Genomic DNA, 16,513 nt, shown 5'->3' on the forward strand with positions numbered 1-16,513 from the left:
ATATAAGCTTAGGTGATATGGGGAAATAAACACACATTGCTACCTTGACCCATTTTTTTTATGTAAAAAATAATAGTAATAATAATCTACAAATTGGACTTCACCAATTTTGTAATTTGGAAAAAAAAGTCATACAAAAAAAAATTATTGCAATTTGATTGAAGAAAATGTTTTGTTATAAATTGTGGGATGTAATAATTGTATTAATTTTTTTTTTTTCAAAAATTCTTTTCAAAACTCATTACAAAACAATTTTCACAACTTCGCTGATAATTGTACATCTGTCTAAACTGCTTTCAAATCTTCATTAAAAACTCATGAACACATCAATACCAAAACAAATGCAAAACACTATTTTTCTCAAAAAATATATAAAAAGAAATCAAATATTGGACTTTACCAACTTGGTATTTCGACAAAAGTTCCCATAAAAAAAAACAAATAATTTATGAAAATGATATCATGTAATTTGTGAAATGTAGTCAGTTTGTTTGGTTTGGTTTTTTAGGATTCACTTATCAAAAAATTAGAATTAAAAGTATTTCGTACTTTTGTTTTGCACTGCATTATTTTAACATTATAAGCAATTTATTTAAGTATTATATACACCTAACATAAAAACACTGGAAAAAAAAAAAAAAAAACCAGAACATGTGTGAAAAGAATTGTGAGAAAATAAAATGGAAACAATAAAAAAAATGTAAATCAATACAATACATTTTCTGTGTTGTTGTGTAATTATTGTATAATATATTTTGTTACAAATTTTGTAAAAATATGTACAAAAACAGGTCTTTCCAGAAAAACCCAACCCCCCTCCCCCCCCCAAAAAAAAGAACACGGAAACGAAAAACAAACAATACAATTGTAGGCTTTTTGTACTTGAACACAGCAACTAATTTTGTACTTGAACATAGGTTTTGACATAAAGGCTGGGTTTGGACAAAAATTAAAAATTAAAAATAAAAACAAAAAGGAGGGATAAAAAAGTCATTTGACCTCTGCCAAGGCCACAAATCACGTGATTGCAACATAGGGTAGGTGTGTCGGATAAAATTATAGACTTTTTGGCCTTTTTTAGTAATTTTTTGATTTTTAGGCAAAAATAAGCGCTTGCTAAACGAGGCCTTGACCAACTAAATCATTTAAATAATTTTTGCATTATTCTAAATTAAAAATAAATATTTTTTATGAATGCACCCAATCGTACCTGCATTCATTTCCTACATTTTTTTAGATTTCACTGTTTGACATACTTATATCATACTAGTACCAATACTTATATCTATACTTGTGCTACATAGATGAAATCTTGTTCCACTTTTAGGATTCTCATTTTCGCTAAATTCTCTTTACTTTTGCAGCAAATTAAAACTTACTGTGATAAGTAAGCCCCCGTTTGGGAAGTGGGTTGGCTTTTTGACTTTTTGGCTTTTTTGGCTATTTTAGTCTGGGGCTAAAAAGCCTGATTTGGGAAGGGCTTTTTGGCTTTTTGGGCTTTTTGGTGAGGTGTCATCTTGTTAAAAGACCAAATTGCCCTTTTTCATTTTTTTTATTTTTTAATTTGGGTTGGGATTTGGCATTATTTCCGTTTTTTTTCTTTTTTTTTTTTTTTTTTTTTTTTTTTTTTTTTTACAATTTTGGCTTTTTGCTTAATATATATATATATATATATTTTTTGGATTTGGCATATTTTTGTTATTTTTTATTTTAATTTTTTCTGTTAGGTTTCGATTTCGCCTATTTTCCTTTTTTTTTTTTTGGGTTTGGATTTCGGTTTTTTTTTTTTTTTTTGTATATTGGGTGTCGATATACCGACTTTTGCTTAATTTTTTTATTTTTCATTTTTTTTATTTTGGGTTTGGAATTGCCATATTTTGGTTCTTCTTTTTTATTTTAATTTTTTTATGTAGGGTTTCGATTTTGCGTTTTTTTTGTTTTTTTTTATTTTTTGGGGGTTTCGCTTTAGCATTTTTTGCTTTATTTTTTTTGTTGACAATTTTTTCATGTTGGGTTTCGATCTCCCGAATTTTGCAAATCCAAATTTTTTATTTTTTATTTCTTTTTTGAATATATTTTTCAGATTTTGCGCTAATTTTTTTTTTCTTTGAATTTTTTTATTTTGCGCTTGGATTTTTCGTATTTTGTTTAATTTTTTTTCCTGTTCCTTTTTTTAATTTTGGGTTTGGATTTGGCCTATTGTGCTTAAATTTTTTGATTTTTATTTGCGAATTTATGTTTTTGTCTTTTTATTGTTTATTTTTTTTACTATAACTATGTTTTTTTTTTTGTCTTGGATTTTTATTTTTAAGTATGTCTTGTTTTTTTTTTAATTGGTATACAATAACTTTTTTTTAATATATTTATGTGTTTCATTTATTTGTAATTTACGTCGCACATGACAATTTGTCTATTCTTTTTCTTTTCCATTTGTTTTTATCTGTTTCACCTTTTTTTTGTTTTTCCAAATGCAAAATTCGTATAGATTGTTGTTTTTCAAAGGTAGGCACGTCAGCAACTGGAAGAGGTTACATTCCCGTGGAAACTCATACATATTGTACATGATAATATATTTGAATACAGTCTATTTCACGTGTGTCATTATGTGACAACCATACGAAAATTATTTTGACTAGTATATATTTCCTAACATTCCGTTCTTACGCATGCAACATAATTTGTCGCGTATGTGAAGGCGGACCAATGCCATATGGGGGTCCTCATCTCCAACCATTAAACCATCCTCGTCATGTTCAACTTCTGGTATGGCATTTACTATTGTCATAGCCTCTTCCTCGTCACAGATTGGCTGAACAGTTGTTGGGTTACCTGTGTTTCGCCGTATATAATTATGTAATGCCATTGACGCACCTACTAAATGAACTTGCACATTTGCAAAGTCATACCGAGGCATGTCTCGAATAAACCCCCATCGCTGTTTCCAGGCACCGAAAGTGCGTTCCACCACACTGCGTAAGGACGAGTGCACTTTGTTAAATAATTCCCTTGGCGTGTTTGCCATCCTGTTCCGTGCAATACGTCGGAATTCTTGTTGGTGGTAACGGTCACCTTTGAATGGTGCTAAGTAACCAATCCGGTTTGGATAGCTAGAATCGACAAGATAATATTTGCCTGCAGATATGACAACAATGTATGACACAAAAAACGAACATTCTGCGTCATTTTCATATAACGCTTTCTGAGGAAAAAATTAATACATTATTAAATCTATTAACAGGACCATGTGTTACCTTCGTCAGGATGTGGGAAGGGGACATTCTCATTTGTTGGTATCTCGTTGAATATGCGACTATCATGCATACTTCCTTCCCATCCGCAAGAAATGAATATGAAACACATGTCAAAATCGACAGCGGCCATTATATTTTGTGTGTGACAGTATTTCCTACCAAAATATGTTGCCGCATCTAGCCCCGTAACCCATGCACTGACATGTGTTCCGTCTATTGCGCCAATGCAGTCTTGTAAACATGGATCATATGTTTTGTTTCGTAACTTTGTAACAAGTGTTTCAAATTTGTCACGTGCAGTTAATAACAAAAACCATATATATTGTCTTGATTTATATGTCAATCATGTTTTGCTGAAGTACCTTGAACGGTAGGTATTTCCGTCTAGACCGCACGTATGGATGTATACGATGCTGACTGTATGTGGGCCGGCAATGGACAACAATGAACTCTTTCATGGAATTTAATACGTTATGCACGTGCCTTGACACAGTCTCCTCGGAATGTTGGAACCGTTCCTGGATTTCCCGATTTTGCTTCCCTTTCAAGACATGGATAAACATCGCAACACTTTCTTCAACAGCTAAGCCATGTGGACATTGCGGGACTTGTAACCCAAAATCATTTACTAATGTCTCACACAATGCGGCAAAAACTTCCTTCGGCATGCAAACATTTTCCTCAAAGCGACCCATATGCCCCGCATATAGTTCGCATATCCATGTATTCTCGGTTAGTATAGAAGTGCGACATGGCGTTTTATTCATGTGTTTTTGGTACCATTCTGTCGCCAACTGGCATGCTTGTAGAAATATGCAGTTAATTTCTTGTTGCACCTGGACCGCCATTTGATTAAGCATTTCCATTATTTCATCATGGTTGCTTCCATCCCAGGGATTCATCGCGTCTTCGTTGATGCGAAACCTACAAAAGTGGCAGCCTTTCAATCAGTTGGCACGTGATTCATTGACTTGAATTATATTGAATTTTGCAATTATACAATGCCGACATTGTTTTTAATGAAAGCAATGCTGTGACCAATGTCCTTTGGAACGCATGATCATATGAATTGCACAAAAAAAAGAAGCTGTTCAACTTATGCTTTACAGGGGGGCCATGGTGGTAACAACCACAAAACTAACAAAAGAACTTGCGACATATATGCATTCAGAAGTGTGCATCTAAAACGTAATTCCCTGTCTTAAACGTAGCGACACAAAATATTAAAACGTAAACATCCCATTCATTTCCCAAAAACGAAGCACAACCATGCTTCCGGTCAGTCAACCCATGCACTTACCTAAAACTTGTTGCTGCCCGTAGCTAGCAAGAAGAAAAAAAAAAAAGACAGAATGCAAAACATGCACACACCACCATCCTGTTTTAGTATATAGCCAACAGTACCATAAGTCTAAGTTTTAAAAAGGAAGAAAAGGACATGCATCTTCAACACTCGTAAGACCGATCCATCACATCCGGCGACCCCCAAACAGGTTTGCAAATGGCCCCGACGCAGTACACTGGAGCTGCTTCTGTGTAAGCCATCCAATGATGTAGTCGTCATCAGGCTGGCACATCATGACCTCCCGATAATCGGCGTTATCCATAGGTGTGGAGGCGAAGTGGAATAACGGCGTACCAATCAGGGATGGAATACTGCTCAGTTTATGCATGCACTCGGAAATAGTGTACAGCGATTTGTTGCCTGTGAGGTGCCTGACCGTGACCTGCTGATTATTCGAACGCACCACATCTCTCATTCTGTTCATGCTTTCCGCAATAACAGACGCACCACTTGTTGCCTTCTTTGACTTTGAGACACTTGTTGATGGCGTCTTTTTCCTTTTTGCCTTTTCAATCGGCACATGCTCCAATGAAGAATCAGAATCCACGTCCTGTACTCCTGTGGGTATCGGATCAGCAAATGGCTGGGCTCCCAAACTACGCACTGAATCAGATGAGTCCGTAGCAGCTTCAGGAAGGTTCTCTCCCGGGGTCCAATGGTGCTTCCCAGTAGCTGCTGCCCCCATGAAAACCGTCTCCATCAAGTCACGGTGTTCCAACGTTTTCTTCCTGAACTTCACACACGCCTTGTTGATCTGCAGACATATATATGTGTAAAAGAGGTAGACGCTATATTTCATATAAATAAATTTTATTGAAGTTGAATGAAGAAGTAAAAAATGTACTGGTAAATGACAAATATGAAACTTGTTTGTACATGTACTTACTGATTCCATCTTGTCCCACCACTCGTCAGGTGCCTGAAACAAACCGGTGTCATAGTCAAAGCCTATCCCGGACACTCCCTTGCTTGAATCCATCAACTTCGTCCACGCTTGCCACTCTTTTTTCAAGCTCATGTACTTATTCTTCAACTGTTTCAGTCCATGTTTTTTTCCTGTTTTTCTCTGAAATTTCCTTGACAACGACTTGTACCCTGCCTGGCTGAGGACTAAGAATGGCCGATTTCCTTTACTAATCTCATTTGCAATCAACTGGAGGAAAACTCAGACTGAGTTACTGTCCCATGAGGCCTTGTGGCTTAACTGAGTTTGTGTCTCTTCAAGACTGGTTGACTTGTCACTGACAACGCCTTTGCTTTTTGAGTGGTTACGAGGCGAAGTACGTGTGGAAGCCATTACTAATGTATGGTTACAAAAGATTAACATCACAAATTTGGTTGTTATATACACACGCACAACAGATGACACATTAAAAACAACAAACAGAGATATATGATGCTGAAGATAAATTTGCATATACCCATTGAAAACATTTTTTACGTATGTACACAGGTTCCATGGAAGTTAGTAGTGGACAAAAATATGATAGTTAGTATTATGGCTCCCATATGCGACAACATAATACCATCGTACTACAAACATACTAACTACATACTAACAACATATTGAAAACATACTAACGTCTTTGTACATACTAAGAACATGGTAACGATGCTTACATACGGCACAACAAAATGACAACGATAATGCAGAGCACATACACAATGGTCTTAAGCACACGCAAGGATTGTTGAATGTCTATGACATCAGCCCGCAATTGCATGGCAATTTCATCTTCGGGTGACGCATAGCCTTGGTTCTCATGGCTTCGTTCTTCACACCAACCAATCCAACTGACACAAGGCTGATGAGTGAAAATTATGGAACTATTAGTTTCATGGGTTGTTAATGTTCATTAAGTTATGACCGGTAAAGATTGGGTCACTCACCACAGGGCGGGGACATGCAAAGTAGGAACGCCCTGGATTTTTGGTGGACCTGGAAATCCTAACAATACACGGGCCATATCCACAGGCACACATTCGTCCTGGCCATGTACTGGAAGTTGCAGTAGAGGTGAACAACGCCATGCTACGCTTTAATATAAAGTAAATTTACATGAATCAACATGAACACGATTGAGTACTCAAATTAATAAATCTATGTTGTAATATATTTTGATAATATTTTTTATGATAGGCAACAAAATGGATTGGTGAGAATATATTTGTACTACATTTTTTATGATAGGCAGCAAAATGGATTAGTGAGAATATATTTACATTTTTGAATATATTTATGATAAAGTTTTTTCATACTTACATGTAGTCATATCTGTTTGATAAAACTTTTACACTCTTTATTGTTTACCTCTAAATTTGTAATATATAATATTAATACATTATTAATATCTGTCTAACGTTTTTTTAATATATATTCAAAATAAACTATTTTTTTAATATATTTGTAATATAAATTTGATATATTTTGTAATTTGTTGGTAATATATGTACATAATATATGTAGCTTCCTTCCCAAATGTAGTTCGAAAATAGTTATGGTGCTAATTAATTTATTTTTTAGAAATGAGAATTGACCATTTCGTGTTGAGTTAAAAATAAACGCAAATTAATACATCTAATCTGTAATATATTTTCAATATATATATTTTTTTATTTAGAAAACATTTTGGAATATATTTATGATATAGTTTTTCATAATTAAATGTAGTCATATCTGTTTAATAAAACTTTTACACTCTTTATTGTTTACCTCTAAATTTGTAATATATAATATTAATACATTATTAATATCTGTCAAACATTTTTGTAATATATTTTTAGTAAACTGTTATTTTTATATATTTCTAATATAAATTTCATATATTTTGTAATTTGTTGTTAATATATGTACATATATCTACCTTCCTTCCCAAATGTAGTTCGAAAATATTTATGGTGCTAATTAATTTATTTTTTAGAAATGAGAAATGAGCATTTCGTCCTGAGTAAAAAATATACGCAAATTAAGACATCTAATTTGTAATATATTTTCAATATATATATATTTTTTCATATTTTGAAAATATTTCTGAATATATTTATGATATAGTTTTTCATAATTAAATTTTGTCATATCTGAGTAATAAAAATTTTACACGCATATATTTTTATCTCTAAATTTGTAATATATAATATTAATACATTATTAATATCTTTCGAATAAGTTTGTAATGTATTTTTAATAAACTGTTTGTTTAATATATTTCTAATATAAATATAATATATTTTGTAATTTGTTGTTAATATATGTAGATAATATATCTACCTTCCTTCCCAAATTTAGTTGGAAAATATTTTTTATGCAATTAATTTATTTTTTTGAATTGAGAATTGAGCATTTCGTCTTGAGTAAAAAATATACGCAAATTAATACATCTAATTTGTAATATATTTTCAATATATTTTTTGGCTTTTTTGAAAACATTTATTCATATATTGATGATAAAGTTTTTCATAATTAAATTTTGACATATATGTGTAATAAATTTTTTACAGTCTTTACCTTGTAAATCAAAATTTCTAATATACATTTCACATATATTTTTTTAATATCTTCGCAATATATTTTTAATATATTGCTTAATTGATTACAATTTTTAATTTTTTCTTTTTGGACTATAAGTTATATATATTTTGACAATTTGTTGTTAATATCTCTAACTTGTAACCCAAATTGAGTTGGAATTATATTTTTTATGTAATTAAAAAAAATTTCACAAATGGGAATTGAGCATTTCTATTAGGCAACAATCAGGGGAATTGAGCATTTCACAAATGGGAATTGAGCATTTCTGTTAAGCACAAATGGGAATTGAGCATTTCACAAATGGGAACATCATTTCTTATTTATAAAAAAAAAAAAAAAATTAAGGATCTACATTTGAAACTATAACCGAACAGATACAACAATTGTAGAACAGATTTGCATTTCCTTGATTGTTTAAACAACGGTGCCTTCATATATCTGGCCCAAATTTGTGATTCTGAACAGATATATAAGATCAATAGAGCTGATTTTCATAAATCAGACCAACTATTTGAATCAGATAAGATATTATATATATATATATATGTATATATACAAATCTGCCCCAAATTTGTTGGATGCGAACAGATTTCGAACATAACAACAGATCTAAAAGACGAGATTTACGGATGAGACAGATCGGCGGCCGGTCTGTGTGTAATGTAAGTGTAATCAACCCAATAACGACCGTGAGCCAACAGATCGGCCATGAACCGATGCTGTTATGAACATAAACTACGCAGATGAGAAGAAGAGAAAACAAATCAGATAGGCCATAGATCATCACCTGCAGATCGGTTTGAGTGTGAGAGAGTTGGTTGTTGTTCGCCGCCGCGGTTTCGATCTCCGGTTGCGGTTTCCTCTGCCAAGGTCAGTCCACCGGCCTCCAATAGCTCCGTTCTTCTTCTCCTCTGCTTTGCAATGGGTGTGTATAAGCTCTAATGTGAGCCGCTTTTTGCAGATGGAGAGATTTTAACCTCTCGGGGCAATTCGGTAAATTCACACCACACAGCCTCGCCCAACACCCGTGAAAATCAATTTTGTCGTGACTTGGCTGAATTAGCCTTTTTTGTCGCGACTTGGCTACTTTAGCCTGGAATTGCCTTCCCAAACGATGCCTAAATAAGATTAGAGGTACCCATGGACATAAACATGGCAAATGAAAAACCTCTACATCATCAAAATCTGCGTTGCAAGCTGGAAGGCCCACTCAAGACTCTAAACTAAGTGCCATAGGCATCTGTTATGATGTCATCATACCCATCCTTTATCACTCTCCACTTCTGCACCTTTATCTCTACCATTGTAATTGATAGTGCTGACCGAAGTCTTTACTTGTCAATTTTTGTTCTGTTTCCTTCAGTCCTTCTATTAAAGTTATCCCTCCTTGGCATCTTTTTTCCTTGAGTTGCTGCTATCAGTTTCATTCCATTATTTTTTGCTTGAGTTGCTGCTATCAATTTTATTCCATTCTCCTTGTTGTCTCCTATTAAAGTGCACTAACTTTTTTGCTGCGCACTTTGTTTTGTAAAAATTTTGATAGAAAGTAAGGCTGTGTTTCGTTTTGTGTTCTCAAACACATTTTCACCCACTCATTTGAGTGTAGTGTTTGTGTTGAACTTTCAAATTATAATTCCACACCTACTTTTAAAAGCTCCTTTTGAAACTCTTTTTTGGACGAGAAAATTTGGCTAACCCAGACGTTCCCTCAAACGTCCGATCGGTTGACCGGAACAGTATTCAGTTTTTATTATTTTTTTTTTGGCACCTGTTATTTCTATATTGTGAATAAAAAATATTTTTTGAAATTTTTTTAATTTTTATATGAGTATTGAATAGAATTTTAAGTTGTGTGTTTGGTTATGAGTTGGAAATTTTTCAATCAAATAACTTTTCTAATTTCAAAAACTCAAAACTCAATTCAAAACTCATAACCAAACAAATTTTTCACGCTCAAATCGTAATTCAAAAACTCACAAACTCAAAATACAACTCTATTATCAAATCATATTTAGAAAATTCTACTAAACGGTACCTAATTTTGAGGTTCTGATTGCAACAAGAAAGTGAAAAATGTTTTGGGATTGTGTTTTTTATTCAATTTTTTTTGGGTTATGTGGTTGTAGCGTAATGGATTTATTTTTTAAGGATAAGCTAGAGCATGTTGACTCTTTATGGGATAGAATTTGTTACTTGTCATCTTCTATGTTACATAGATTTGGGTATGAGTGTCAGGTGTGGGTATGTATTTAGAGGTCACACTCATCAAATCATAAATTTTAGGGTAAACTACTAATAGGTTTTAATAGTTTGACTTAATTTTCATTAAGTCCTAGTAAAATTGTCGCTAAAAATAATTTTTTTGTGACGATTTTTTATATATGTAACTAAAAATTGACAATTAGTGCTTTTTTTTTATCATGATTTTTATACATTGTCGTTAAAACTTACAATTAGTGACTTTTTCCCATAGGACCTATTAGACAATAAGTCTACTTATTAGGACCTACACGTAAGTACTCCTAAATTTTAAGGGTACATGGACTCGGCAAAAAAATGTCATATTTTAATATTTTTAATCAAGTATGTGAGATAAAATGATGTTATGTGTAACTTACAATGTCAAAAAAATATTTATAGTAATTATACAACAATATGTATATATAATAATAGTGTTATATACAATTATATAAAAAGTGACTGTTGAAAAGTAACCGACATATGTTCCATACCCCTGTCTGAGTATTGAGTGTCCAACACGGTATGATATTTGATTTATTTTAAAGAATCTGTGTAGCATAGGTCATCTTTGATAGGATTCCATTTTTTTTAATTTTTAGAGATTGACGGAAAGTGTGTGATGTTGTGATATGTAGAAGGTTTGTTACTTTTGCATTTGCCTATTTGGGGTATTTGTTGTCTTTAATATTTTCATCTTTGTGAATAATATTGTTTTTTTTTATTGCCCATTAAATAAAAAAATTCTTATGCTCATTAGAATTTCTTTACCGATGGAGCAAACTAAAACCTTACAAGGACTTTTAGATTGGGTGCACTGACAGTTTTGGTGCATATTCTGTTTGGGAAAAAAAATTAGTGGCAGAATGTATAAGTGTTACCAAACGACACCATAGTATCATATCTCTCATATCCTATGTTTTTTGCTTTTCTCTTGCAGAAAAATAAGAATAACATTTTAAATTTTTTTGGGTCTTATTTAGAAGTTTGATTTTTATTTTTACTATTAATCATTTTTCTTTTTTTTGTTAATTTTAATTTTTTCTAATTATTTTATCTTTACTCCATATTTATTTTGTTTGAAGGCTGAGGAAGCTGCTATTCTAAAAACTTCTGTTTTTCATTTAATTTGCGTTCATCTTTAAGTTCGGACAAAAAAGTTTCTATTCTAAATGGCTTCATGTAGAGTAGAGGGTAACGAAAACTCATTTTGAAATATACAATCGAGATGAAATTTTAGTTGGCTAGGCATGTGTTTTTATTCTTTTGTTCGACAATCTTGTTGCCGTAAATGTGGCAGGCACATATTTTAATATTCAGACATCTAATGAAGTTATATTCTTTGCAGGTTTCTGGGATATGTATGATCCTGAGGGACACTCTCTTTGGTTCTGCGATTACAAGTACAATGATGAGAACATGATCTCATTTGTTACTATGAACAAGGTTGGTGGATTTCTTCAACGGATGGATCTGGCACGCAAGTATGCCTTTGGGAAGATGTTGGTGATTGGCTCTGAGCCCCAATTCAAGGTGAAGGGGCGGTGGCTTTTCCGTGGGCAGGAAATTCCTCAATTTATAATGGAAGAGTGCTAAGTTATAATATCACACATTCACTTTTCTTTTTTGCTCTAAAAACCTAAGAACTTCTCTCTCTCTAAAAACCTCCTCCCCAGATCTCATTTTGGGCCGGCCGGCCGCCGCCTTTGGCTATGGCGGTCGGCTGGCCTAGCTCTTTTCGGCGTTGTTTGCTAGTTATTCCTTTTCATAAACTTGATTCCCCCACTATTTTCCTACCTAGGTGTGTTTTGTGTGCTGCCGTAGTTATTATTTTCTGGTGCTTCGGGGCCGTATAGCTGCCTGGAACAAGGGTCAATATGGAGGAGGTGATTCGTGTTGGACCGGCATAGAGGACATCCAGGATCTTCATTCGAGCGCTCTTATGCGAGTAAGAGCTTGAGGGGTGATCTCTGGTTCAGATTATGGAGATGTATCGATGCTTTGTTTGAGGGGGTGTAGTCGATCCAGATTTGTCTGGTTTTCATTCGAGCGTTCCTCTTCGGGTGAGAGTTTGAGGGATAAACTTCTTCCAAATGTATGGAGGTGTCCCAGCGGTTGGTCGGTGGTTGGATCGTGTGGGCTTTGGTAGTGCAGCAGCATAGGTGTTTAAGTTGTGTTCAGGTGGGTGGTTGGTTAGTGTGTGTTCGGAAGAATAAGTTGTGGGTCTTGGGTATTGGGTGTTGGCTTTGGAGTTTTCCGGTGTGGCCTTGGGAGTGCAGCAACATAGGCATGGGTCTTGGCGTGAAGACTAAGTTGTGTTCAGGTGGGTGGTTGGTCGATGGTTGGTTCTGGTGTTGGCCCATGGAGCTGTTGGCTATGGAGTTTCCGGTGGTGTGGCCTTGGAAGTGCAGCAGCATAGGCGTGGGTCCTGGCGTGGTGATTAAGTTGTGTTTAGGTGGGTGGTTGGTCGATGGTTGATTCCGGTGTTGGCCCATGGAGTTGTTGGCTATGGAGTTTTCCGGTGGTGTGGCCTCGGGAGTGCAGCAGCATAGGCGTTGTGTAGCCTTGGGAGTGCAGCAACTTAGGTGTGGGTCTTGGCGTGGTGAATAAGTTGTGTTCAGGTGGGTGGTTGGCCTTGGGAGTGCAGAAACATAGGCCTGGGTGTGTGCAGCAGCATAGGCCTGGGTGGCGTGGGTCTTGGGTAGTGTGGGGCATTGGGAGTGTAGTAGGTGTATAAAATTATTGGGTTACTAGCTTGGGTGTTAGAAAAGATAATTTTAGTAGTTTGGGTGTTTTGGTGGGTTGATTTTGTGGGGAATCATGTATTTTATATTCTGTTAAGTCCTTTTGAACTTTTTTTGTTTAAAAAAATTGTGAGGCCAAGGAGTTGGTTGTATGGTTGCGAGTAGCAGTAGTAGGGGTATTTTGTACTTTCCGAATCTCTCTCAATGCATTTCATCTTCCTGTACCTTTAATTTCATGTTGATTAATAATGGAAGAGTGCTATGACATGGAGCTCTATGATTGGAGAAAGGTCGACTTAACTGATGAAGCCCAGAAAGAGAGGGTCAACCAGATGATAGAAGATCAGGAGCCCTTTGAGGGAGAAGCTCTTTTGGATGCCAAGTGCTTCAAGTGAAGATATGAAGAAAGCCCTCACAGTTACACCACCTTAGTTTTTTGTCATGTTGTCTTTCTTTCGGGTTGAGTTTATTTCTATTCTATTTCAAATAGTTAGAAAGCTAGCACGTTGAGGATTCTAGGATATAATAGGTGTACGAGCAAGAAATAATCTTCTCGTATAATCCTGTTGATCAAGTCTGCGCTCCTCCAAACGACGTCGCTTTACTCCCTAAAAACACAAACGTGAGCTAGCCGGCGGGTGTGTGCTGGATACCTCTCCGATGCCTAAGTCAACAAAATAGACAAATAGACAAAAGCTCTGTGTATTCGAGAATCAAAGTTGTGTTACCTCTCCATAGGTGATGTTGTGAGCTTTTATAGGTTCCGTGTGGCACAATTCAAGTAGGACTCTTACTCCTCCATGTAGAGTCCTCCTAGGGATCACCTTTCTGAAAGATAATGCTTATCTTTCAACACCCCCCTCACTGCTTAAACCAAGTGAGATGGTTCTACAACGGTTGGATGTCAATACAACTGAGATAACATGGCCACGCTAAAGCCGCAGACTAGACCGAGCTCCCACTAGCTCGGTCCTTCCTTTCACTGCGTGTACCTCGGTTTGACATAATCCAACTGTGTTGTTTGAGACCGGACTGATCACATCGAGCTTGGATCGAGCTAACGAATAGCAAGGTTCCGAGGAAAGCTCAACATACTTCGGCCCAACATAGTATGACCGAGCTAACTGTCACCGCGCCAACCGTGGTGACCGAGCTAACTAATTACAAGGGACCGGACTATCTGCAAGGCTCTTTTGGACCGGACTAATTACAAGGCTCTTCTGGACCGGACTAATTACAAGGCCTTTTTACTCAGCCCTTCTTACCGTGGCCCACAGAATGACCCATTACCTAGCTCGGCCTAATTTATATATAAATTACCCTCTCAATTGCCCCTTAATTCCATCTACGAGGCATGATAGGAATTACCTGTTACCAGCCGAGCTAAAAAACACTTTAGCCTTCCAACCGAACTAAAAAACTTTAGCCTTCCAACCGAGCTAAACAACTTTAGCCTTCCAACCAAGCTAAACAACTTTAACCTTCCAACCGACCTAAATTTACATCGTGCTACCAATCTGTCCGGTCAAAACGTCTCTTCAGTCGTACTAAAACTGAATCGCTTCCCATTCCATGGACACATGGCATACTATCATTAGCCCAATGAAGCTGTCATGCCGTCTTCGTATTACGCGTAATTTGAACAGTCCCGCCCAATTTCCCCTTCTTCACACAAAAAACCACTCATTTTGAATCTAACACGTTATGCTATTCATCTTCTCTCTTTCTTGTTGGAACCTCCATTGCTGCCACTTTTGCCCCTGCGAAGCTTGTATCTTCAACATCACCTTCATGGTTTCAGACCTACATCCTTCCTTCTCCAATCTGTAAGTAATTCCTCAATCCTTTTTTGCTTTCCATTTGACTGGTTATATGTACTATTTGTATACACGTGTTTTCTCACAACACTTCTCAAAATAGTTTTCTCTGTAACGAGTAAGAACAACTTGAATAGTACCCATCACTACTGATTTTGCGAAAAAACTGAACTGGGACATCTTAGATCCGAAATCATACTCCAACCGGACTAGGAAGTAGTTTGTAGTAGGTGTAAGTCTTAGCAAAACTGAACAATCGGGCTAAGACTTTATGAACACTTGTTGTTTCAAGTAGGTCTAAGAACCTTTTGCTTTATTTACCCGAGCTAGCGAATTAGATTAGGTTTGCACAATGCCGTACTAGAAAGCCTCAACCACCGACCGAGCTAAATCTTGGGGCTAAACCAGCTCTCTTAGTTTAAACCGAACTAAGATTGCTGCCCCAATGGCTCGACCGGGCTAAAGCCCCTTGCTTAAACCGAGCTAGGACTGGATAGCATTCCATGTAACCGAGCTAGGACTTCATTTATCTTGCCTATATTTCTTGTAGCACGGTCCCACGATATGTGCTTAACACCTTTCTTTTTCACTTTGCAAACTCTGACTAGGTTGCCCAGTCACTCCTTTGCACGTCCAGCCGAGATACCCATTATCTGCTTGGCGCCGAGCTAATTCTCTAGGCTAACTTATACATAATTTAAATCCTTAGTGAACTCACCAGGTGCTATGGCCGAGTTCCGAAGGGACTACCATATCCCTGATGATGTTCATCTCACTTTAGCCGAGCTAGATACCATACCCTGGGAAAACCCTGGCTTTATTCCTTTTACACTTCTTTCCATTGTAGAAACCAGATTAAGATTCCCTGTACAGCCCCTTCTATGCGAGTTCCTCAGACAAACCAACCTCTGCCCTACCCAACTTTCTACAAATTCATATCACATAATAAATGGCATCGCCGAGCTAAATCGCCGGGCTGGCCTTAACTTCGGTTTAGCTGAGCTTTTCCACCAATACTCCATAGGATCAAATGAAGATGGCTGGGTTTACTATTTAAGAATAAGACGCCGACGTGAAAAGATAATAAAAGATACCTCGGATAAGGATGTTAACGATGATTATTTGCTCTGGGTATTTGGGAATTTTGAGGACCAACAAGCCCAGATCCCAGGTGACAGAATAAACTGGAACAAGGGTGAAGCCGGTAGGATTACCTCGGCTCAATTCCATGCTTTCTTTTACCTCGGTTTTCTTATGTTGAACCGTACTGACTGTTTTGCTTTTCTTCATGCAAATCTGAACTTTCTTAAGTCCTAGTATAACTACCCCAAATTAAACACATTTCACGCCGCGCTGTGATATCCCAATAGAAGTTGGGCCGAACTACTGGATTTTGAACCGACATACAAACACAGTAGTAAGCGAAAGACCAGGGTGACTAACTTTTTGTTGGAAGCCTCTCCTGAACCGGACCCAACCTTGCCTCAAAGCAAACTGATCCGACTAACTGCTGAATAAGAAATGGCTAAGAAAAGAGTCGTAAGAGCCCTTCTGACCGAGACAAACCAGCCCGAGGTACCCCCAGTCGA

At 36.1% G+C, this 16,513-nt stretch overlaps 3 protein-coding genes across 3 annotated transcripts; 1 reads left to right on the forward strand and 2 right to left on the reverse strand.

Moving 5' to 3' along the window:
- Positions 1–2,632: 2,632 nt before the first annotated feature.
- Positions 2,633–4,153, reverse strand: LOC145791379 (uncharacterized). Its single transcript, XM_082871731.1, has 2 exons — positions 3,614–4,153; positions 2,633–3,199 (listed from the first exon to the last, which is right to left on the reverse strand). The coding sequence occupies exons 1-2, from the start codon at positions 4,151–4,153 to the stop codon at positions 2,633–2,635; spliced, it is 1,107 nt and encodes a 368-aa protein (XP_082727857.1).
- Positions 4,154–4,720: 567 nt separating this feature from the next.
- Positions 4,721–6,627, reverse strand: LOC114267375 (L10-interacting MYB domain-containing protein-like). Its single transcript, XM_082871732.1, has 4 exons — positions 6,487–6,627; positions 6,276–6,401; positions 5,483–5,749; positions 4,721–5,350 (listed from the first exon to the last, which is right to left on the reverse strand). Exons 1-4 carry the CDS (start codon positions 6,625–6,627, stop codon positions 4,721–4,723), a joined length of 1,164 nt encoding a protein of 387 aa, XP_082727858.1.
- A 4,908-nt stretch (positions 6,628–11,535) lies between these two features.
- Positions 11,536–13,502, forward strand: LOC145791380 (elongation factor 1-gamma-like). The gene is made up of 4 exons (XM_082871733.1): positions 11,536–11,557; positions 11,712–11,952; positions 12,687–12,799; positions 13,363–13,502. Exons 1-4 carry the CDS (start codon positions 11,536–11,538, stop codon positions 13,500–13,502), a joined length of 516 nt encoding a protein of 171 aa, XP_082727859.1.
- Positions 13,503–16,513: the final 3,011 nt, after the last annotated feature.

This window comes from Camellia sinensis, chromosome 5 (genome assembly GCF_055761805.1).
Source record: "Camellia sinensis isolate YWXY chromosome 5, ASM5576180v1, whole genome shotgun sequence".
In the NCBI taxonomy this organism is placed as follows: Eukaryota; Viridiplantae; Streptophyta; class Magnoliopsida; order Ericales; family Theaceae; genus Camellia; species Camellia sinensis.